At 33.8% G+C, this 24,033-nt stretch overlaps 3 protein-coding genes across 8 annotated transcripts; 1 reads left to right on the forward strand and 2 right to left on the reverse strand.

The window, feature by feature from the left end:
• Positions 1-4,950: 4,950 nt before the first annotated feature.
• Positions 4,951-6,012, reverse strand: LOC125868377 (metalloendoproteinase 3-MMP-like). Its single transcript, XM_049549041.1, has one exon. The coding sequence runs from the start codon at positions 6,010-6,012 to the stop codon at positions 4,951-4,953; it is 1,062 nt and encodes a 353-aa protein (XP_049404998.1).
• A 7,585-nt stretch (positions 6,013-13,597) lies between these two features.
• Positions 13,598-14,429, forward strand: LOC125868323 (serine/threonine-protein kinase STY13-like). The gene is made up of 2 exons (XM_049548977.1): positions 13,598-13,648; positions 13,728-14,429. Exons 1-2 carry the CDS (start codon positions 13,598-13,600, stop codon positions 14,427-14,429), a joined length of 753 nt encoding a protein of 250 aa, XP_049404934.1.
• Positions 14,430-14,892: 463 nt separating this feature from the next.
• LOC125869215 (uncharacterized) lies at positions 14,893-22,200 on the reverse strand. 6 transcript variants are annotated; one of them, XM_049549782.1, is made up of 9 exons: positions 21,641-21,938; positions 21,023-21,107; positions 20,385-20,788; positions 20,002-20,255; positions 19,715-19,867; positions 18,846-19,290; positions 18,091-18,735; positions 17,414-18,000; positions 14,893-15,319 (listed from the first exon to the last, which is right to left on the reverse strand). In XM_049549782.1, exons 3-9 carry the CDS (start codon positions 20,398-20,400, stop codon positions 15,068-15,070), a joined length of 2,352 nt encoding a protein of 783 aa, XP_049405739.1. In that variant the 5' UTR covers positions 20,401-20,788; positions 21,023-21,107; positions 21,641-21,938; the 3' UTR covers positions 14,893-15,067. The 6 variants fall into 6 exon arrangements, with proteins under 6 accessions (XP_049405739.1, XP_049405742.1, XP_049405740.1 ...); XM_049549785.1 differs by lacking the exon at positions 20,385-20,788; XM_049549783.1 differs by lacking the exon at positions 21,023-21,107 and having other exon boundaries at positions 21,641-21,870.
• Positions 22,201-24,033: the final 1,833 nt, after the last annotated feature.

The following is a 24,033-nucleotide window of genomic DNA, read 5'->3' on the forward strand; positions in this document are numbered from 1 at the left end:
TTAACTCCCTAAGCAGAGATATTGCTGATAGTGTCGAATACGTAGACAATGCTTTGGAACTATGGAATGACTTGGAAGATCGTTATGATCAGCCTAATGGTGCCAAGTTATATCAGATTCAAAAGGAAATCAATGATCTCGTTCAAGGCGTTTTGGATATCACAACTTACTACACTAGGATGAAGAAACTTTGGGAGGAATTGAGCAGTTTATGCATAAAGAGTCACTGCAAATGTGCATGTACTTGTGGAGCAAAGAATCTTATGCACAAAGTCGAACAGGATAGGAGGTTAATTCAATTTCTCATAGGATTAAACGAAGTTTACATAATAATCAGAGGAAACATATTAATGATGAATCCTCTTCCATCAATGGCACAAGCTTTCGCCTTATTGATTCAGGAAGAGAAACAACGAGAGTTTAAGCCAAATAATCAATTGTTTGTTGAATCCAGTTCTCTTCATGCTAGTACTTCAGGAACATCGTCAGGAGGCATTTTTGTTGCTAATACTTCAGGCACTTCAGGAAGTAAGGATTTCAAACCCAATTACTCTTTTTCTTCTTCTCACAGAGGCAAACCTTTCTGTGATCATTGTAAGAGACCAGGTCATATCAAAGAAAAATGTTATAAGTTACATGGATACCTACATAATTCCTACAATGGGAACAATAGATCTCAAAGACCATAGAACTATGGACAACCAGATTACAATCAATCCCACAGGCAACAAAATTATGGGCAAGCAAATAATGGTTACAGGTACAACAACAAAGGTAACGGTGTGGCAGCTAACTCTGCAAGATTATCTTGTGGTCTTAATATGGAACAGGGGAATGGATCTGAAAATCAAGTCAACAATCAAGACAGCTCAAATATTGGCATCTCTAAGGAACAATGTGATCAACTTGCTTATCTACTCCATCAATTTCAAACACTCAATACAACAGAGAACTCTGGCAATATGACTAATTCAGCGGTGAACTTTGCAGGTATCACTGCTTGTACCTCTTCTGTAACTTTTGACAAACTCTCATGTGAATGTTATAAAACAAAACCTGACCTGTGGATTATAGATTCAGGGGAATCACACCATATGACCTTTATCAAGCATCACCTCACCAATGTGTTTACAGTACCATATCCCTTATTAGTTAGACTACCTAATGGATACAAGGTTAAGGTCACAGAAGTTGGAAATGAGCAACTGACACCACAGATCACACTGTACAATGTTTTGTTCATCCCTTCTTTCCAATATAACTTGATTTGAGTCAACTCTCTAACAGTGCACCTCAAGTGTATTGTTTTTTTCACTAAAGTGCATGATGGCTTGTATCTCTTGTGCTCTAACTGTCTCCAAAAGAGCAGTCATCCTACCTCAACAAAGGATCCTGTTTCTTGTTTTTCCCTTCATAGACATGATAAAATGTGTTGCAAATGTAATTCCAATTCTTGTTCACTTCATCAGAATGTATTGAACTCCTTATCTAATAATAAGAACAATGTTGTTTCTGCTGATGTGAGTGTTGCTTCTAGTTTATTAAAGGCTTACAGTACAGACCTCTTGTGGCATTATAGACTCGGCCATGATCCTTTTGTAAAAATGAAAGGTATACCATCAATCCCTGTGGACTTCTCTCCCAAACAACCTTTCATTTGCCCCATTTGTCCTATGGCAAGACAAACCAAACTACCTTTTCAACCAAGTATTCACAGAAGCTCTACTATATTTGAATTAGTGCATGTTGATTTGTGGGGACCATACTAAATACCCACACATGATAAATTCAGATTTTTTATTACCTTTGTAGATGACTACAGTAGGTCAACTTGGACACACCAACTCAGTCACAAAAGCAATGGTCTACATGTTATTAAAGCCTTCACCAATATGGTTGAGAACCAATTCAAAACCACCATAAAGGTAATCAGATCAGACAATAGTCTTGAGTTCACCAATACTGAGTCCATTCTATTCTTCCAATCCAAAGGCATTCATCACCAAAAATCCTGTCCATACACACCTCAACAAAATAGTGTGGTGGAAAGAAAACACAAATACATACTTGAAACTGCCAGGGCACTTCTTTTTCAGTCCAAACTACCAACAAAATATTGGGGTGAGTGTATATTAGCTGCTACATACATTATCAATCGACTGCCTTCAACACCCCTTAAAAATAAATGCCCTTATGAGTTGTTATATAACTAGAAGCCTCTTTACTCACTCCTGAGAAGTTTTGGATGCCTATGTTACCCAACCATCCCTAAATCACAAAGATCTAAGTTCGACCCTAGGACATCTCCACATGTTTTTGTTGGATACCCCTTTAGCACAAAAGGATACAAGGTAATGAGTCTGGCCACTAAGAAGTTGTATGTCTCCAGAGATGTGACCTTTCATGAAACAATTTTCCCTTTTGCTTTATCTGCAGATCCTACTTCTTTTCCTTCCTCTCCTATTCAATCCTCATTCTTTGTTGACCCCGATTCTTACTCCTCATCTAATTCTCTTGTCCAGTGTGATCAAAGCATGTCATGTAACACAAATCCTCCAATGTCTCCTGAACCTCCATGTTCATCTCCCCATTCTCTCATTGACACTCCCACATCTTCTCAACCTACCACACTTTCACCTCCACAACCGGTCCAACAACACAATGTTGAAACCAGAAAATCTAATAGAGCACATAAATTGCCTTCATACCTATCTGATTATGTTTGCACTGCACCTAACACAAAACAATCCACATTAAATCCTTCTTCCCTAACTGCCTGTTTTTCTCTAAATCACCATATATCTCCTGAAGATCTAGATCCTGACAGTCAGGTTTTTGCTTTAAATATCACTAATGATTGTAAGCCATCCAGTTATGAAGAGGCAGCTCTTGATCCTGCTTGGCAAACAGCTATGACCCAAGAGTTTACTGCCCTGCATGATAATAGCACTTGGTCTCTCATGCCTCTGCCTATTAGCAAGAAATCTGTTGGTTGTAGGTGGGTTTATTAAGTTAAGCATAAGGCTGATGTAAGTGTAGAAAGGTATAAGGCAAGGCTAGTGGTAAAAGGGTACACTCAACATCATGGCATAGATTATACAAAAACATTCTCTCCAGTCGTTAAGATGACAACTGTACGGGCTTTGATTGCCATTGCTGCTAAGAAACAGTGGAGCATATACCAACTTGATGTGAATAATGCTTTCCTCCATGGAGATTTAAATGAGGAAGTCTATATGGATGTACCTCCAGGTCTTGATGTGCCACATACAGGTTTTGTTTGCAAGCTCAATAAGTCACTCTATGGATTGAAACAAGCAAGTCGACAATGGTATGAGAAATTGACTGCAGCTCTCAACTCAAGGGGTTATATTCATTCACTACATGATTACTCTTTATTTTTTAGAAAAAAAGGGCACTCTACTGTTTTCCTTGGGGTCTATGTGGATGACATTCTTATAACAGGAACAGATACTGAGGAAATCACTAGTCTTAAAAATTTCCTCAATGATCAGTTCAAAATCAAGGACCTTGGTGAGCTGCACTATTTTCTAGGATTAGAAATTCTGTACAAGAATGATGGAATACTCATATCCCAAAGGAAATTTGTTCAGGACCTCCTTAAAGAATTTCATGTTAGTGGTCTCACTCCTGTAACATCTCCCCTGGATCCTACCATTAAACTCAAAGCTCATGAAGGAGAACCTTTGCCTGATCCCACTTTGTATAGAAAATTGGTTGGAAAGTTAAATTTTCTTACTCATACTAGACTTGATATCACCTATGGGGTACAACACTTGAGTCAATACATGCAAGACCCAAGGGAACCTCACCTCAAAGTTGCATTTCATATGTTAAGATATCTTTAGAAAGACCCTACTTTGGGTATTTTTATGTCTGTTTCTCCTGATTTTGGTATACAGGCTTTCTGTGACTCTGATTGGGCGTCTTGCCCTGATTTTAGGAGGTCTGTTAGTGGCTATATTGTTTTACTGGGCACCAGTCCTATCAGCTGGAAATCCAAGAAACAGGACACTATATCATTGTCATCAGCAGAAGCTGAGTACAGGTCACTAAGAAAAGTGGTTGGCGAACTAGTTTAGCTGCATCGATTGTTTACTGAGTTAACTGTTCCTCCCATTGGTCCTTCCCCTGTGTATTGTGATAACCCGGCTGCTCTCCATATTGCCAAGAACCCCGTGTTCCACGAGAGGACCAAACACATTGAAGTGGATTGCCATTTTGTCAGATCCAAGCTCCAAGAAGGCTTAATTTCATTTCATCACATCAACACTTGTGATCAGTTGGCCGACATTCTCACAAAAGCTTTAACTGAAATCAAACATACTGCTATGTTGAACAAGTTGGCTGTGATTACCCCACTTCCAACTTGAGGGGGGGTGTTGAGATTAATTATGGAAGTTAGTTAACAACTAACTTCACAGAATTAGTCAATTAACAATAAAGTTTCACAGAGTTAGTTAGTTAACAGATTTTGTTAGTTAGTTAGATTTTCGTTTATGCTTTGATTAGGAACTTTCTAGATTCTATCAAGTTGTATAAATGTGACACATTGTATGCAGTTTACAGTTGATTTTATCATTCAGAAATGAGAAAAGTCTATCTTCTAAATTGATCCTCTCTAACTGACTGAATCAGTACGTTCTAGAATCCACCATTAATGGTGGATCTTCATGCTCAATATTGAGTTTTATCAAACTTAGTTGAACATAATCATACAAAAATAGTCTTGAAGGTGAGTGATCTAGAACTTTTGAACCTGCATGCTACATAGCCAAAACTTGCGCATGGATCAACCGAGGATCAAAATTTTGAAATCACCAATTTTCAAGCAAATTGGGTGTCTCCACAAAATATTACAAAAATAATCAAATCATACGATTAAGATAATAATACACACTAACTATAGCAAAATTGAAAGCACCAATGCTAAGAAAAATCCAATAATCCAATGTGGGCACAATGAACCAAAAGTGGAATATCCACTTTATCATTCTCTTGACGGTGGGGGTAAACAGTTCTTGACCCATTATAATTCGGGTTTGACCCGTATAACATTTGTACCCCTTCAATATCATCTCTTGACAACTCCACTTTCCTGGTTCCATCTTCAAGTGTCGGAAACATAATTGCTTCTTTTTCGGACGAATGATCCAAACCCAATAAATGTCCGATTTCATGAACCGCAACCGATTCAAGATCCACCGTCCCTTCTATCAAATACTCGTTGTCAACCACCCAATTCTCCTCGCCGTCTAAGTGGAAAAACCCCGTAGGCGGTGCAAACGCGTGAGCCAAAATCATCATGGGTCCATCAAACGGGTTATCATCTCCATGGTCTCTAACAAAAAACCTGATCCGAATATCCGCCAATCTATAAGAATCCGTCTCTTTAAAAGTTAACGGAGTTACTTTTGACCATTTATCAAACGCCCTCCTAAAAACCGCCTTAACAGAATCCGTCAACTGATTCTCCAGTAGAAATGCATACTTTAATTTACTCTTACTCGAAGGCCAACGTGGCTGGCCTTCGAAAAACGAGAAATGAGCCACCGTATGATCCGTTGGAGACTTGCCTGAGTTCATATGAGTAGTGCCATTTACTATATCTGGATTTCCGCATCTTGGTTTTACCATATGTTGAAGAGTGATTATGTCGAATTCTTCGGTGATGTTAAGATTAAAGTTTAATTGATAAGTTTTGAGAGCTGAAAAAAGAAGTTGATCAAATTCATCTGTGAAGTCATTGCTCAATGAATTATCAATATACCCAAAATGTTGAAAATACTGTTTGATTTTAGCTAACCCTTTGATTGTTTGGCCAATGCTGCAACCCAAGTAGTTGTTGAAACGGTTCCAGGTCAAATTACTAGGAATTAAAGAAGGAGGAATTGTCGAAACGTTATTGTAAAAATGAGCAGAAACAGGAGCAGATGAAGCAATGATTATTAAAGCAACAATATTAGCGAGGGAGAATAAAAAAAATTTCATTTCAAGTTTGCGAAATGAGTAGGAACTAATTTTGTTGATGTACTCGATTCGAAGATTTTCGTTACATATATCTTTTTGTTGTTGTAGAAAACAAGAAATGCAGGCTGGAAATGAGACAATGAGATCATTGTCAAGAAATTGTTTTTTTTCTTGACAACTTTGTAAAATTAGTTTGAATGGTTCTTCTAGAGTTCTTTTTTTTCCCTAAAAGTAATAAATTAATTGTTTCGTATCTAAAGTTATCTAATTCTTTTTTTCCATCAATATTTGTATTATCTTATTCTTCATATCAAAAAGATTTTGACTCAATTCTATATCTACTTCTATCCATTGTTCTTTTGCTATGATTTTGTACGTAGTGATCCTTTTCTTTTTTAAAATAATTGTTGGCATCTCTTTTTGTGTTGTTCTCCATACAATTACTTTTGTCTTCATTTATGTGGCATAGTTCGAATTTCGAGAGTCAAACAGTTTAATTTTGATTGTGAATTCGGGTATGAAATTTTTTAATTTTTTGAAACAAAATTTACATATCAAGGTTGTTTGAAGTGTGTGATCATCTCATATGAATGAGCGTGGTAGCAAGATTTAATCTCAAGATCTTTGTTTACTCTAATATTGTGTTGAACAGTGTGATATGATTATCTAAAAATTTAAACTATTAGAGAAAACACACTTTTATTTTCTTAATGATATTCTCCCTCGCTTACCACCATGAACAGGACCTTTCCCGATCAATTGATTTTTCATTATTTAATAAGAAAGATGGCAAATCCTTTGGTTTGCTCTTTCAAATCCAATTTTGGCCTGTAGTAATGTAATCGAGATTTCATCTCCTAAATTCTTTTTTCTATGAAAGCAAGAGGTAAAAAGTTTTGTTAGAAATTCTGCCTTATTCCAACTTAGCAGAGAATACTAATTTGATAGATCATGTTTCTGTTGTACATATATTTTTTAAAATCACATCTCTATTCAAGAATCATATATTTGGCATTTTTTTTCTATTGTAAGTTTTATAGCTTCAATTCTATTTTTTTGGCTCTTTGCTTGCACCTCGTATTCACTTCTTCATTAATTATTTCAGACTATTGCTGGTACAAAAAAAAAAAGACAACTAAAATATGTAAGAAATTAAAATAAGGCCAAAATTTTACAAAAAAATTACTAAGTTGTATACTCCAACTTTAAAATCCATCAACAATATTGTTGTTAACTATTAACCGAATGAGATATTACTTCCTTCATAGACAATGAAAAGTAATATTCAACACAAGAAATTGAATGGATAACTTGTTTACTCAAAAATTATTGAAAGAATACTAAAGATGGAAGTACTAACTACCTAAGCACTTAACAACATACAAAGATGCAACAATTAACAAAATTTATTTTTTGGTGTTACTATTGCTTACAAGTTACAAAAGAACAAAATTTATTTTTTGGTGTCTTCTTCGAAATTTCAAGAAGTGCAACAAGTCAAAGAGCAATCATTATATTGAAGGAACGCAATACTATTTCGATATCGTTATATCAACTTATCATCAAATTCTTGAGCCATGTTATATTATTCTAATTTTATTTTATAGTTTTCTTGAAAATTTGTTATTGTTGATATTCTTAGTTCATAAGTATATATATTCTTGTTTAGTTATTATTAAAATTTATTCAATTTAAATATGTCAACTAGAAAATATGATTCCAGTTTTACAAAAAGAGAGAAAAAGAGAAAAACTTGAAGAATTAATCAAATCCCAAAAATGAGCTCTTGATAGAGTTTTCCAATTAAAAAGAGTTGATTATTTTTCAAATACATATATTGCTTATAGTCTATAGAATAATGTTAATTCTTTGACCGATGGTGTAGAATCTACGCCTACTTGTGAAATTATTTTTCATTTGTGCTCTATTTGTTTTAATTCAGTAAATAAGCTTTGGATATTTGAGTATAGACATAGTACTATATGTATATGATTTTTGCTCGCTCTTCGTGAATCATTACAGCTTTCCAAATACATGTATGATATTCTGGAAAAAAAGAGATGCGGCTAACATATTTAACAATATGAATTAAAAGAGTTGAAAAAAATTGTTTATATATAGTTTTGCCTAAAATTAATGTTATTTTCTCCTTCGAACTTTTTGTAGGAGCTTAATTGGTGATTAATGCTGAAAAACATTCAGGTGTGATTAGTTATCAAGATGGATTGGTTGAGAAGGAAGATTTGCATGAGGTTCAAAAAAATTTATTTGATTAGTTGCCATGACTATTTTGAGTAATTTAGGGGTGTACAAAATCAAATCAAAAACCGAACCAAATCGCAAATCAAGTTAAACCGAAAAAAAACCCGACTAGTGGTTTGGTTTGACTTGGTTAGGGGTGTTCACGGTTTGGATAAAAATCGATCCAAACCAAAAAAAAAACCAAACCGATAAAATAAAACCAATTTTATTTGGGTTTGGTTTGATTTGGTTTGAGATTTTTGAAAATCGATAGTATTTGGTTTGGTTATGGTTTTATTCGAAAAAAACCGAAGAAATAACCGAACCGAACCGATGAATTATATACATATACTTTATTAATATACATACTTAATATATTTTTTTATAAACAATTTTAAAGATCTTATACATATTTTCATTAAATTTTCTTTATAATTTACTTATTGAAAGCAAAAATGCCCAAGATGAAACATTTATCTTATTGATTTCATGTATATGAGTGTGTATGACAATTCTTTGTGGAACTGAAAATGTTATTGTCTCTTCATTCTAGGCCAATATAGTGAATTTTAAAGCTTTATTGATAGTAAATTTAGTGATCGAAAGTTCAGTAATTTAAGTCATTCTAATTATTTTTCGTTTTGAATGGATTGTTACCACTTTTTTCACATTTTAAATGAATTGTTTCTTTTATTTTTGTGTATGGTTAATAACCGAATAACCGAACCAAACCAAACTGAAACCGATAATCACCAAACCGATAAATGTATATTATATTTGGTTTGGTTTGGTTTTGATAATTTTAAAACTGATTAAGTTGGTTTGGTTTTGGATTTGACCAATAACCGATCCAAACCAACCCGTGAACACTCCTAGTCACTTGGTTTGGTATGGGAAAAAATACCCAACTATATTTGGGTTGGTTTGGTTTTAACTAAAAAAAAAACCCAAGACCAAACCAACCCGACATTATATATGTAATTTTAAAATTTTATTTTATACATAAAAATATTTACTTTGATATAATTTTAAAATATTTCTTATACTATTTCATAGTTTTTATCTTTTAATATATTATTTCAAGTTTAAAACTTAGAATTCGGAATGGTCCAATAAAGATTATAGTTCATAGATGTTGATAATTATAATAAAACTTAAATCAAAATCAAATTAATACTAATGCAAAAAGAAAATCAATTCAACACTAAGAATGACAATAATATTGAATATTTGTTCTTTAGTTTTTGCATTGGTTTAGACAATTAAAATACATAATCTAATTTTAATTTTCCTTAAATATTTAGTAATGTAACTAATACTTATTAAACTTATTTTAGCATGATTTAGTACTTTTAAATTATGATCATTTTCATTATGACTTTGCAATATTTATTTTATATGATGATTTCATTATTATTTTTTATTGAATATTTTAGTGTCATTAGTACTCATCTCATATTTTGTGGTATTTTCTTAAGAAACACATTAAATAATTGTATTTTGGTTGAACTAAAGAAATATTTGGAGCACAAGTTAATTATATGATTGTATGCAAACTTTACCGAAAAATCTAAAAATCCGAGGTTTATTAGTTTGGTTTGATTTATAAATTTACAATGGTTTGGTTTGGTATTTGAAAAACCCGAACCAACCCGAGGTTGAAAAACCCGAAAAAAATTGAATTTTATTAGTTTGGTTTGGTTTATAAATTAAATTTTTTTTACACAAATGGTTTGGTTTGATATTTGAAAAATTCGAACCAACCCGGTATGTTTGTGTCTCTATTGTGTAAGTTGTTTGTTGGTCCATGCGTACATGTGGTGTGAGAACTTTACACTTTGTTTGGATGGTTGTTATGTATCGTTTTATAGTATCGTATGGTATTGCATTGTGTCGTATCGTATTGTTTTAATGAATACAATATTTGAATAGATTATATCGTTCTCCGTCGTTACACAATATCACACATCCATAATTTGAATAATAAACTTACAAGAAAATAGGTTACGGGGTAGAACTACTATCAAGTCAACAATTCATCTATTGAGTTAGTGGTAGGTGTGCATCACGACTCGTAATTTTGAGTCATGATAGTCATAAGGCACAAGTCATACATTATATTATAAGTACGATTTTTCTAATTTTTACTTTCCACAGAAAAATATATATGTATCCCTTTTTTTAAAAAAAGGACAATTTTATCAAGCCACTCTTTGATTTTCTTTTATACATTCTGTAAATGTTTATTAGGAAATTCTTATAGAAGTTTCTAGAAGCTAATAACGTCGAATAGTTCTCAGAACCACTCTTTGATTTGCTTTTATACATTCTATAGATGTTTATTAGGAAACTAGATTCTTAAGGCCCGTGATACGGGCCCAATATAATCAATTATTAATCATTATTTGACAAATATTAAAAGGTATTTCTATAGCATTCTGATCAACATTAATTAATATTGATCCTAGTAAAAAATTTAGTATTAAAAAATATCAAAAAATAACCATCAAAGAATATAGTGCATTGAATGGTATTTCTCCTTCCTTAATTAAATATCTTAATTTTGAGTTTTGAATATGAAAAAAATTCTTAATAGAGAGCTCTATATCCGAATGGCAACTCCAATATAAATATCGAATACTGAATAAAAAATATTAAATTAAATTAACCCACTAATATTTTAAAGTATAATTGATATTAGCGATGGGTAGATTCATTTTTTAAGTTGTAAAACTCTGAAGTATAATATTCAATTTATTTATTTATTACTGTAAGACACAAATTTAGTAGGATTCAGAGTTAATTTGTCTGTTAGATTAGATTATATCTTATATAAAAATCATGAATCATTATGTATTATCATCTTGAAATCTATTCTATTCATTTCAATTAATCTATCGAATTTTTCTTTATAATCTATTAAAAAGTAATGTTCCTTCTCTTTTCTTAGTTCCAACTCCACATAACATATTTAAGATCACAAGATTAAAAGACATTTACTATATTTCACACATTTAAAATTTAAAATCACAAGATTCAAAAATCTTCCTTAATTTCTTAAACTTCATGCCAAGTCAATATAGAACAAACACATTGAAACAGAGAGATTAATATTTTTTATTTATCACTCATACATAAAAATTAGAACTAAGAAGCATGTTTCACTATTACATGAAGTTCTATATATGCATAATTTGTCTTAATGAACATAATTTTTTTAGCATGATACAAATGTGTTTTTGGTTCTCTTTTTTCATGCACAATAACTTATAGGAACAAGTATTTTTGTTATTTTTATCAGTTTAGTGAAAAAATTTCAAACAATCTGAAAACATAAATGCATTTTCTCTGTTTTAAAAAAATCTATTTAGAATTAAATGCTAAATTAGCATGATATTTTAATACATAGATCATTACATATCGTATTGATTTCCTCATCCAGATATTTTATCTTATTCCAAAATTTATTCATAATTTTTAAAATTACTATTAATCATTTGCTATTTTTGTCATCTCTTTCTAAATATTAATCTACTTAAATTTATTTTACTTCTCTAATTAATGTATTGATTTTTCATGTGTTCCGATTCTTAACTTCTTATTTCAAACAAAAGAATAGCAATATTAAGTAAATAAAGTAAACAATCTGATTAATCTTAAAATTTAAAATATTCTATTATCAAAATATTCTTATCATTAATGTACGTAAATTGAACACGAAAAATACTTATTATTTCTCTTTAATATTTGATTCGCAAAATTTTAAAACTATTTATTTAAAAATTTAGTTAGTTTCTTAGTTTACTTTAATTTATCTATCCATTTTATTTATTAATTTTTATTTTTATTTTTATTTTTTAATACATTTTGAATCATGTTTGTTTCTTTTTATATTTATTTTAGTGCAAAAAGTAAAGGTGTTAGTGAAATATAAATTGATTTAATAAATGGGTCCCACCATTTTTAGATAGTACGGCTACTTATTTTTATTTTTTAATACATTTTAAATCATGTTTGTTTCTTTTTATATTTCTTTTAGTGCAAAAAGTAAAGGTGTTAATGAAATATAAATTGATTTAATAAATGGATCCCACCATTTTTAGATAGTACGGCTACTTCTTATATTTTCATGATAGAAAGTACACGTGGCCATCATAATAATAGCAACTTGGTTGGGGAATCTGGGAAATTCAATAATTTTGCAGCAGAAAGTACAATTGTTTTAAGCTGATAATTTTGGTAAAATGACAAAAGTGCCCCTGATCGTCTTCACTCTTCTATATAATAGAAATTCTTATAGAAGTTTCTAGAAGCTAATAACATTAAATAGTCCTCAGATTAAATTATAGTGCTACTTAATTTGTTATTTGGTTGGCAAGTTTAGGATAACTTATCTCGGAATTAATAATTAGTATCGGGATAAGTTATTCCTTCCCTTGGGTAGTATAGTAATTTCGGAATAAAATAAGTAAATGACAAAAATATCCCTTTAAATCCTTTTTATACATCACTTTTCACATTCGTGAAGGATATTTTTGTAAACAAATAAATTCTTCTTCGAACACTCAATTAAAAAATAATCTTAGCATAACTTATTTCATCATAACTAATCTCATGATAACTCAACTAACTAATCCTATCATAATTTGAATTCAAACCAAAGCGTTTATAGTAATTAATAATCCCTTTCTAATAGGAAACAAATTATAGTAATTAATAATCCATTTCCTAATAGGAAACAAATTATAGTAATACTATATATACGTCCCTTCCGCCGATGAACAAAATTTTTGTGAGAGTAATCAATACTAAAATTTGTTTAAAAAAAGTAATCAATACTAGCTAGATCAAGCAATACTATAATGAATAAAATTTGGTGTGTGGAAGCTGCTAACATGAAGAAACAAGAATGGGAACTTGATGCTTCAAAACTTACTGTCAAAAAAATAATTGGCCTTGGAGGTTTTGGGGTAGTTTATAAAGGCCTTTACAACGGAAAACAAGTTGCAGGTATAATTATTTACTAATTTTTCATTAATGTTTATGCATGTACTTCCTACTTTGTTTGTCAAGTTATTTTACTATATTAAGATTACGTTTCTTGAATATTATTGTTAGAATGACTATAGTAATTAAGTATTATATTAGGGTTACGTTTCTTGAATATTATTGTTAACTAGAATGAATATAGTAATATGTATTAGGGCAATGTTTCTTGAATATTGTGGTTAGAATGACTGTAGTAAAAAATTTGGTAAGTTTTAATTAATACACATTATTTCGATGAATTTCAGTTAAAGTATTTGATTTGGGAGATGAAAAGAAGAATTCAATAGAAAAAAAGCAATTGATGGAAGAGGTATTCATGCAAGAAGTTTCTGCTTGGTGCAATCTTCAACACTCCAATATCGCTAAGGTACTTAATTAATTTCTCTTATTTCCTAATAATATATTATTTGCAAATTAGCTGAAATATATTAATTAATTTTGTGCAGTTCATTGGAGCTATAAATAAGAACAACATGTCAAAGATAAAAATGAAATGTCAAAAAGGTGCAACACTGCCAATAAATGGATGTTGCATAGTTGTGGAATATGTTGGTGGAGGTACTCTTCAATCCTATCTTTCCAGACATACAATGAAGAAGAAATTGCCTTTGGATACAATTATACAACTTGCATTGGATGTTGCTAAAGGGTTGAGTTACATTCATTCTAACAAAATTGCTCATAGAGATGTGAAAACTGAGAATTTACTTGTTGACAAAAGTACTGGAAGAGTGAAGATAATTGATTTTGGACTCTCAAGTGAGTTTTATTCACTTGGATTAGATTATCCTCCTATGATGGTTGGAACAAGTGGAACAATGGGTTATATGGCTCCTGAGGTTTTGAGTGACGCCTCATATGATCACAAGTGTGATGTCTACAGCTTTGCAATTTGCTTGTGGGAAATGTATACTTGTTTAGATCCATACCCTGAACACATTTCTCGAAGTAAAATCTCACATCAAATTTACAAGGATCGAAGGCCTGAGATACCAAAATGTTGTCCAAGACCATTGTCAGATATAATGGACAAATGTTGGGATGTAAAGCCACAAAATAGGCCAGAGATGAAGGAAGTGGTACACATGTTAGAAGCCATTCAGACGACTACAAAACGAAAAAAGCACCACATATTTTGCTTTGCCTAGAGAGACAGGAATCAGAGGAGTTTATAATTAATCTGTAAATTGTAATGTTATATGAATAAAGTTCTTCAATAAATTTAACAAAGCAGAATGAAAAATAGGAGGGGGGGGCAAACAGTACTTGTGCTTTATGCAATGTGACATGCTTGTACGCAACATCTTTAAGACACAACCAGTTTTTTTTATAATGATATCTAATTCTATTTAAAATGTAAAACGGTTCTCATTTGAGAAATGAAGATTTATAAATAGCAGTGAACTAGATTGGACCAAATCACGTTCAGTCCCATCTGATACTGCTGGAAACAGTTTAAAATTCCAAAAATAAAAGAGAACACTATTAAGGCCTTCACAACAACAACATACCCCATTGTGATCCCACAAGTGAGGCCTTTGCTTCTCACAAATTTCCTCCAGTCAAAAATGTGGGACGTACTCATATGTAAGAGAAAACAGCACAAACATGGAAAGCAACGCAACCTTGAAGCTGGAATGAATTAAGAGAATCACAAAATAACCAACTTTTAACCTAAACTATTTATCATTTTTATGCTTGAAAGAACACAGTTCTACAATGATTTGATAAGTAGCAAGCGCATTATGAATATGTTTCCAAGTTACAGGTGAGAACATAACTGAAATTAGGATTTGGGCCTCAAAGCCAAACCTGTCTCAACTTTCTTGATTTCAAATATAAGCATCCTCCACATCTTCAGAACAAACATTTCAGCTTCTTCATCTAATATACTTTGGAGCCTCTCCAGCATCTCAGTTGCCTTGACATGTTCTTGAGTGCTGGAGACGATGTAGTCTACCAGCGTCGGCTCCTCCTCACCAAGAAAATCAGTGATCTTCTTACTGATCCACGGTCTCATCCTTTCATGCAATGCATTCTGTGAAAAGCAAAGCAGATATAAACTATAAACATTCACAGCTCCAATAAACCAACAATAGAAAACCCGAAAAGAGAAGATAGGATATACAAAATGTAACTTGGCAAAAGCTCAGAACATGACATTCAAGTTATTTTAGCCTAGAGATTCAGCTTTAAGTGAAACAAGTCTATAGGACCTTGGGACTCCAACAGGAACTAAAGCGCTAAATGAAGAGTTTACATGACTAGCAGTTGTTAACATTCCTAACGGTTGGAAGGTGGATCTAATATCAACGACAGCTAAAAGGCGACCAATTTTCTGTTCACTTGTAAGCAGTGGTTCTTGCTGTAAAGAATTCTTAAAAGCCAAAGTACTCTCTTGCCATGCATCCTCCCAGAAAACTCAGGATGCCTATATTCCTTTCTTGATCAGGAACTTAGGATGCCTACATTCCTGTAAGTCCTCACCACATGTCAAGGAGTTGAATATTACTTTCAGTCAACTACCCGGTCAAGCTTAATATTCTTCTCACTCAAGCATGGTCAAACTCCTCTCGAGGCATGCTTAAGCCCTTAGCTTGGTTCTGCGCAGGTTAGATGTTTCGCTTCACTTAACCTGTATTCCAGAGTTGGCACTAGGCTGGGTCTCAATATCTATAAGTTTTTGCTTAAAGAGGATAGCACTGATGACAAAATAGTATCTATTCATCAAACTTCATGAATAAACATTTTCGTGATTAAGAAAAAGAAATTAGAATTTAACAATAGATTACAAGACATAATTAGCAACTTGCATCTGAATCTGAAATTCAAAAAACATTGTACTTGATAAACATGGGTTTTTACGTTTTATATATACTTAGCTTTTCAATTCTTTTGATCTACAAAATTGTCATTAGGTTTTGTAGTGATTTTTTCCTTGCATACAAAGTCCATGCTTCGATTACACTTTACACTTGAAGCCCCAACAGGCACTTGACACTTTTCTATGCTTTCCACCTCTGATTATACTGCTGATGAGGTGATTGTATTCAGAAAGTCCTATGATTTCTGAACATTTTTTATCTAATTGCTAATTACATGATTCAGCAATAAAGCAACTATATTGGTGCTCAATACAGAAGAATTATTTTCTAATCTTGTAGGAAGACCAATAAACTTATTATCAAGGGACACTATGTCTTCCCAGAAAATGAGAAAAACTACTGTTTAAGAAATCAGAAGTAGAGCCACAGTGTCTTCCACATTCAAATAGTGGAGAACAAATAGGAATTCATAAGCTACTTCATCATGTTAGTGGATGTGTTAATCACTTGATCCATCAGGATATAGGAATTTTTCCCTCCCATTTACCTCCGTATGCTGTTGTGCAATTGATAAATTGACTCTCCATCTCCCAACTAATGAGATGTTTTGATTCCAACATGGACTTTCAGGCAGTCGTGCAAAAAGCAGATGCCTTAAAAAATATAAAAAAACTACCATAGAATTACCATGAATATACGTACTGCTAAACTAAGGACACTATACTCAATCCAACAAAAGCTATCTTTATTTGCCAGAGTCAATGAACCAAGTTTTAGAACTAGCATACATCTCACATATGTCATGTATACGCAATATCTTAGAGGAGTTCTTTGGCATCTGCCCATAAGGAATACTGAAACTCATTCATCAGTTGTGTTTCTTGTAAAAACAATTTAAAAGGAACCATCATGGTGCTCTTACTATTACTGTGCTCAAACATAAAAATAGTGACAAATGAAACATTTGATTGGAAAGAAAGACCAGCTATTTCGGGGGCAAAACCTATATCAAATGTTTGGCTGACATTAGGCTAAAAATCAACCACAATCGTAATAAAAGCCCTCCAAATCCTAGAAGCTGAGTGGGTATGCTATCTCTTACGTCTCCTCCCACTCTGCTTTATGTTAATTGCAGGAACACATCAATATGAAAATGCATAGCTGTGTTCGCTAGAAGTTGCAAGTACCAGATAGCATACAACTCTAAGAATAAAACATATGAATTAACTTGGTAATATTTGCTATAATCCGATGAAACCATCTCATGTATTAAAGCAAGAGAATGAAACTGACAGATCATTTCTCACCTTGTCATAAATAGCCCAGTTTATCTCATAAGAGAACAACTCATCTTTGGTCTTTGGAATCATGTCAATCAATTGCTTTGCATCTAAAAGCTTCTGATTATCAGGCGTCTTAACCTTATCAGGTCTAGGTTCCCGAACTCTGTCATGATCAAGGTTTCTACTGTCATCCCTGGTTCGGTTAGTCTCCTCATCATGCCTGTCCCGATCCCTCTGGCTGGATCTGTCATGAGTTCTTCTATGTCTCTCCTTCTCTACGTCAGGCCTCTCTTCTTTAGCATTGACATTTGAAATTCGCTTAGCAAATTCTGCAGCTGTAGTCGGCGATGCTTCAGAGATGGAAGGTTGGACCAGATGTTGCTCGTCAGCTGAGTAGTCAATTGGAACCAATGGCCTCATTTTCTTTTCTTTTTGAGTATCCTCATCCTCATCCGCATTGAAGAAAGACGGGACAGCAGCTCTTTTTCCTGAGCCTGAGAGGCCAAATTCTAACCTTTTCGTAGGGGCATTGCTATTATGCCTCATGTCTGATGCTGCAGTAGCTGCCAACACGGATTCTTCATCAGTCCCATTTTGTGCAACTCCTTCACCTGTTATTTTTCAATATCAAATGCCAAATAAAAAGATAAGAGCAAAATCCATAATAATAAATCTTAAGAAGAATAAACTAAAATAGTTACCCTGGCTTAAATTATCCTGAGCAGTCTCGATATTCTTATCTTGGCTATCAAGATTGTTTTCCTCATATGAAACAGCTTTTTCACGTCCATTGGCTAGATGACCAGAAAGGATTTTCAATGCCTCCTCCTGTTCTTTTTTCTGATGTTCCTCGTCTGCTCTTCTCTTAGCCTCAGCAATCTCTTCTACTTCTTTAGACCTGTCGGCCAAGTCATCTTCCTTCTCCCTATGCCGTCTTTTCCTCTCCTCGTCACTAGTCCTGTGTTTTCTTTTTCTATAACCATCTTCACATTCACGTTCTTGTTCCACTATATCCCATTTGCGTTCCTGAGCCCTTTCTTTCTCCCTTTCTCTCTCTCTTTTTCGCCAATGTTCCCTCTCCCTTTCTCTTGTTTCCCACTCTTTTTCACGGGACTTGTACCTACGGTCATCTTCGCGGGTCTTGTACTCTCTCTCCTTCTCTCTCTTAGTTCGTTCTTGTTCACGTTCTCTCTCATACCTTTCGAGTTCCCTTTCCTTTTCCCTCTTCAAATCCCTCTCCCGATCCCTGCTTCTCCTATCTTGCCTACGATGGTCCGGTGAGCTAATCTCGGCCTTGTCATGCTCACTTGAAGTTTTACTTTCGTTGACATCATCATTTTTTTCTTCTGCAGTGTTTCCAAAATCATATTGAAACTGTCAGTAAAGCTTCAATAAAAGAAAAATATCTGAAAGAAATAAAGGAAAGAGAGGCTTCTTATTGGTCCAAAAAACTAACCATTTTTTGCTGTATCTCTACCTGGTTCCCCATCATTGAGGTTTTCCGTATATGAGTTATCAGAACCATCTTTAGGTGCTTGTGGATGTGGAGGTGGAGGTGGAGGTGGTAATGGTTTATTCTTCAGCCTTTCCTCTATCATATCCTTGAGCTTCTCCAAGGCCTCTTTGTCAGCTTGCCTATCTTCGTCAGTGACCAGACCAAAGTTAGCAGCATCGAGATTTTCTTTGTTCCCTTTATCACCACTATCTTGCTTTGATTCTTCTGTACTAGACTCAGGAGGTTCTGTGGGCGTCTTTGCATTTTCATTCGTCTCCCCACCTAATGCACTTTCTTCTTCTTTCTCAGTGCCTTCAGTTTCAGATTCTTTGGGTTTCTTTGAGTTTTCTGCTTTCTTTTCAACATACCGTTCAAGGAAATCGCGAGTTGCTTGATTGACATTTAACTGCAATGATACCAAGTCTAACTAAGTTTAATAGTTGAAATTTCACTACCCCTTGGTAAGTTGGTGATGTAACATGACTTGAAGGAGAGCGCCTATAACATGATTTGGTCGAAATATGCATGCAGACAGAACAAAATGTTCATATTTCCAAACACTGAGGGAAGATGCTGTAAATATTTAGTAGACAGATGAGCTGCACAGGCACACATTATCAGATGTAAAGATAAGGTATCACAATTAATTTTATCACTGGTGAGATCTTCATGCTGCACAATAATAGTCCTAAAATATGCAGACATAGATGAGAAAACAAAATTTATTTATTTTGGACGGTTGGTTGTGTGTATTTTCTATATAAGAAAAAAAAGAAATTGGGTGGGTGGATGGAGATTGAGAGAGAAAGGAGAAAAAGACAGGATTATACCATTAGCTCCTGCCCGTCGATGTTTAATTTGTTGAGCAATCTTAATGCACGGAGAACTCCCTCAGCAGCCTCAAACTCACAAAACCCAAAACCTTTCAGTGATCCATTAGTCGGATCTTGAGCACGCTTCCAACTCCTAACAGGCCCGCAGAGCTTTGCAAACATTACAGCAGAAAAGTCAGTTAAATTTAGAGCTTTGGAACACAAACAAGTGAGAAACACAAAGAACTAAGTTCCACCCTTCAAAAAGTAATTGGAGGAATTGCCGAAATGTTAAATTCACTCACCTGCAAAAGAGAAAGCATAAACTCATTTTCTGCAGTGGACGATATCTTGCCAACATAAACTGTTGTTTGTGGTTTCTCTGTTTGAGTAATGCTTGGGATGGCAGCTGGCCTGGCAACAAGAGGAATGATTGGAGGACGCATCATAGGGATTGGAGGGCGCATCAAGGGAGGAATAATGCCTACTGCACCTAGTGGGCGTGGAGGAAACACTGGTCGAGCCATCTGTGTGTACGGTGATGCATAACGCGGAATTCCTGCATAAATGGACAAAGGAGTCTAGGAATATTTATTAGGCAAAGCTTACAAAGCAGAGACAAGTCTAACACTCAACACCTACGTCTCATTCACAAAAGAAAACTGTAAGGCTGAACAAATGTTATTACCAAACATTACAAGCATTATGAGATGGCACCACAGGCATGAGAACACTCACGAGCTGAACAGATAACCTGAAGGATCAAGATAATAACATCCATTTCATAAACCACTAACATGTGAATAGGGCTTACCTTATGCATCCACTTGCAAAGAAATCTGATCTAACTGTCCAAATTCCCAAGAATGATTTGCAAGGTTTGAATACATTAAGATGAGACTTCCAGCGTCTCATCATCAGTAATGCAATTGATAGCATGATAACATATTTTAAGACAATCTTTACACATGTCAAACATTAACATCATCATGTACCGCAGAAAAATAGCCGGAAAGACAACACAAGCAGGTAAAATGGAAAGATTGTGATACCTTGGTGTATAGGCTACTTGCATTCAGTTGTTAACAAGGTCTGCTGCCAGCATTTCAAGAATCAAGATCCCAACAAAGGGGTAGTACCCTTACTACTAAAAGTAAATCTACTGTAGTACACGCATATTCAGACATTACATAACATAGAAAATTATATGTCCATGGTGAGAAAGCTCCACTTTTGGTACTTCACAGAAAATAGATGTGTTCGAAAGCAAATGACCTTGTAATGATAAATGAAAATAAAAACAAAAACAAGCAGACGTGCTCATACCAAAAAAGCAGTTGGAGTACTCAGTAGTCTCTAATGACAGCAATATGAAGCCTTCCCACCTTTCTCACCGAAACCATTCAAGAAACTGTAGGAGAAAACATCCCGTCATCGATACCCCTAATCCATTTTTAATACAATTCTATGGCAAACTCCTCTCATCCATATTATTCCCCTCTCAATATCAACACAATAAAGCAACAGACAGAAGTAGGCTAGCCATTGTTACTCTAATTATATCTATAACTATATACTATTAAGTAATGTGAGGTTCAAATGGTAACCAGAGATATGTGTTCAGTAATTCTTCTAGAGCCTTTAACAAGCATACTTATGTATAACATTTTGTAGTGGTTCAGTCTCAACAGAATAATTTCTAAATAATAAACTTTGTCAAAGCTATTATTAGGACCACCAGTACTGCAGCATCTAGTACTGACGATCCAGAAATATGAAGTAACTATCCTAAGAGATTAATCACTAAGACAAAGACTTCGCCTTTTGATATCACAACACAAGTGAATAATACACTGCACAATCTATCATTTCAGCTATCAATATTGCAGCATCAATTGCTAAATACCAAGTGACAGTACATATTAGAAAGAAACAAAAACCCACCGGGATGAATCATGGCGCCCTGTGGAGCAGGCTGAGGCATAGCATGGTAACCGTTAGGCATAGGAGCGTACGGTCTCATCATCTGTCCAGGCATAGCATAAGGCGGCATAATTTGCGGAGCCGAACCCATCTGTACAGCTCCAACACCAGCTGTAGGTGCTGGAATCATCGACGGCGGCACAGAATTCACTCCGGGAGGCTGAACAGAAGGATTCGGAAAATTCAATGTTTGCTGCTGCAAGTTAGGGTTAGGAAGAGGCGAGAACATAGGAGCTACACCAACACCAGGTAGTGGTGCTGGTGGCGTCGCCGGACGAAACGACGGAGGTATCCCAGAGTAAGGCTGGATCGACGGCGGAGGTGGTGGCAGAGGTGAAGATAACGACGGTGCCGGAGATGGATCTGATTGGGAAGTTTTGTTATCGGATTCCGTTGGTGGTTGTGAATTTGCGACGGCGGAATTTTCCGGCGAAGGAGCTGAATCCGCCATGGATGTGGAAATTGGGTAGCCGAAGATTGTGGGTTTGAGAGTGAGCCCTAGAATTACTGGAAGAAAGTGGTTGTTTTTATGTATGTTTTATACTGTATAATATATATATTGTTTTTATGAATATGTTTTATATATAATATATATATTTTAATTTTCGAGTAAAATATCTCTTGTGCTCTAAAAGAGGTTTATGGTTTATTTGGACCGATTTTTATTTGAATTAAATTTAAATTAAAAAAGTAGAATTAAATTTAAATCATATTTATTTGTTTAGTTGTTGTTAGTTTGACTTAATTTAGTTGAAAATCACTGTATCTCAAATTTTTTGATTGAATTTGTCATAGATGTCTATGATAGATAATAATTTCCTCCCGAGCATAGATTATTCATCATATTGTGCTTTCCAAAGAGCCAATTCTTCTCTTTGGTCTTGTGGTTCCGGTCTTCCAAAGGATCCAACTATAAGAGAATCAGAAACATAGGGTTTTTCTCTCTTCCAAGCAATTTTTTTTAAGGTAATTAACTTGTTTCCATTAATCACCCGTAAAACAATACAGAGTAGTCAACATCCATAGGTAGTGAAATGTTGAATACTGGAAAAACACCACTCCCACCCTCCTCTACGCGCTATACACATAAGACCTCCCCTTCACTCTTACACCAATCAAGACTGAACTAAAGGCCTACTCTTAAAGGAAGCTCTAACATTACATATAAAAGCAATAGTTCTAATAATCTTATCTACTCCATTTGTCTTCGGCTCAAACACTCTGATTCCTTTCAATCCATAATGCATAGACAGCTTCAGCATAGACCATTCTGAGCCCATAGTAGAGTCTTCCCCTTTGCATTCTTCAGAACCCAGTTAAGGTGTTGTTGTCAATTCCCTTCTATACCATACGACATCTACATCATGTTAGCAAGGTGATTCCATAGTTGTCTATTATAAGATCGATTCAAAACAAATGATTTCGGGTTTCATCCTCCTTTTAACACATAATACATTATGGCTCCACTTTGGAACTCCATTTCAATAACCTATCTTTAGTGAGCAGCTTAGCTTGCAGTTGCAACCATAAAATAAACACAATCTTTGATCTAGAAGTAGTACTAAACATTAGGCACTTCCAGGAAACTATCGCACCGTTACTATCAATCTTAAGTACAGTTCTCTAATAATAGTTTGTTGATTCAATTGAGTTAGTTGACAGTTTTTTCACATTTTCCTAGCTTCCAAAATCTTCCTAGTCATCCAACAAGCATGCTGAGGAATAGAAATGTGTTTCACTTATTGAACATGATTCTATGATTGATCTGTAAAAAAAAAAAAAAAAAATTTAATCAAATTGCAAATACTCCAAACTTATAGTATTCCATTTGCATAATGTTTTTTCGTAACCCACTTAAAAGTCAACATATTTATAAGGTTAATTAAATAAATTGTAAATTTGTAATCAAAGAAAAAGGCTGCAATTGGTTGTGCAATAATTACTGTATGTCATTATTTTTAAGCTAACTCCTGTTTAATTTTTCACTTTATATTGATATAGTTATTATTACAAGATTAATAAGCTCTTATTTTACACTTTAAAAAAAATTAAGCAAGAATAATTTAAAATAGTCTTTTTTTTTATATAGTCCAAGTGATATATGTTTGATAGATAAATTTTGTTGATGTTTTTTTAGCTTTAAATTTAAATATTTTGATCTTTATATTTTGAATCATGATTTGTTTTTAGAATTCTAGTATAATAAAGTTCTAACACTATCTATTATAATTCGTATGATGCATTATCAATATTAAAATAAAAATTCCAATAATTTATAATCTAGTTTTCATTATTTTATTTTTTAAAATGTGATAACTTTATTTTATCATATTAACGTATTTAAAAATCACAAA

The sequence above is a fragment of the Solanum stenotomum genome, chromosome 6 (genome assembly GCF_019186545.1).
Source record: "Solanum stenotomum isolate F172 chromosome 6, ASM1918654v1, whole genome shotgun sequence".
Taxonomy (NCBI): domain Eukaryota; kingdom Viridiplantae; phylum Streptophyta; class Magnoliopsida; order Solanales; family Solanaceae; genus Solanum; species Solanum stenotomum.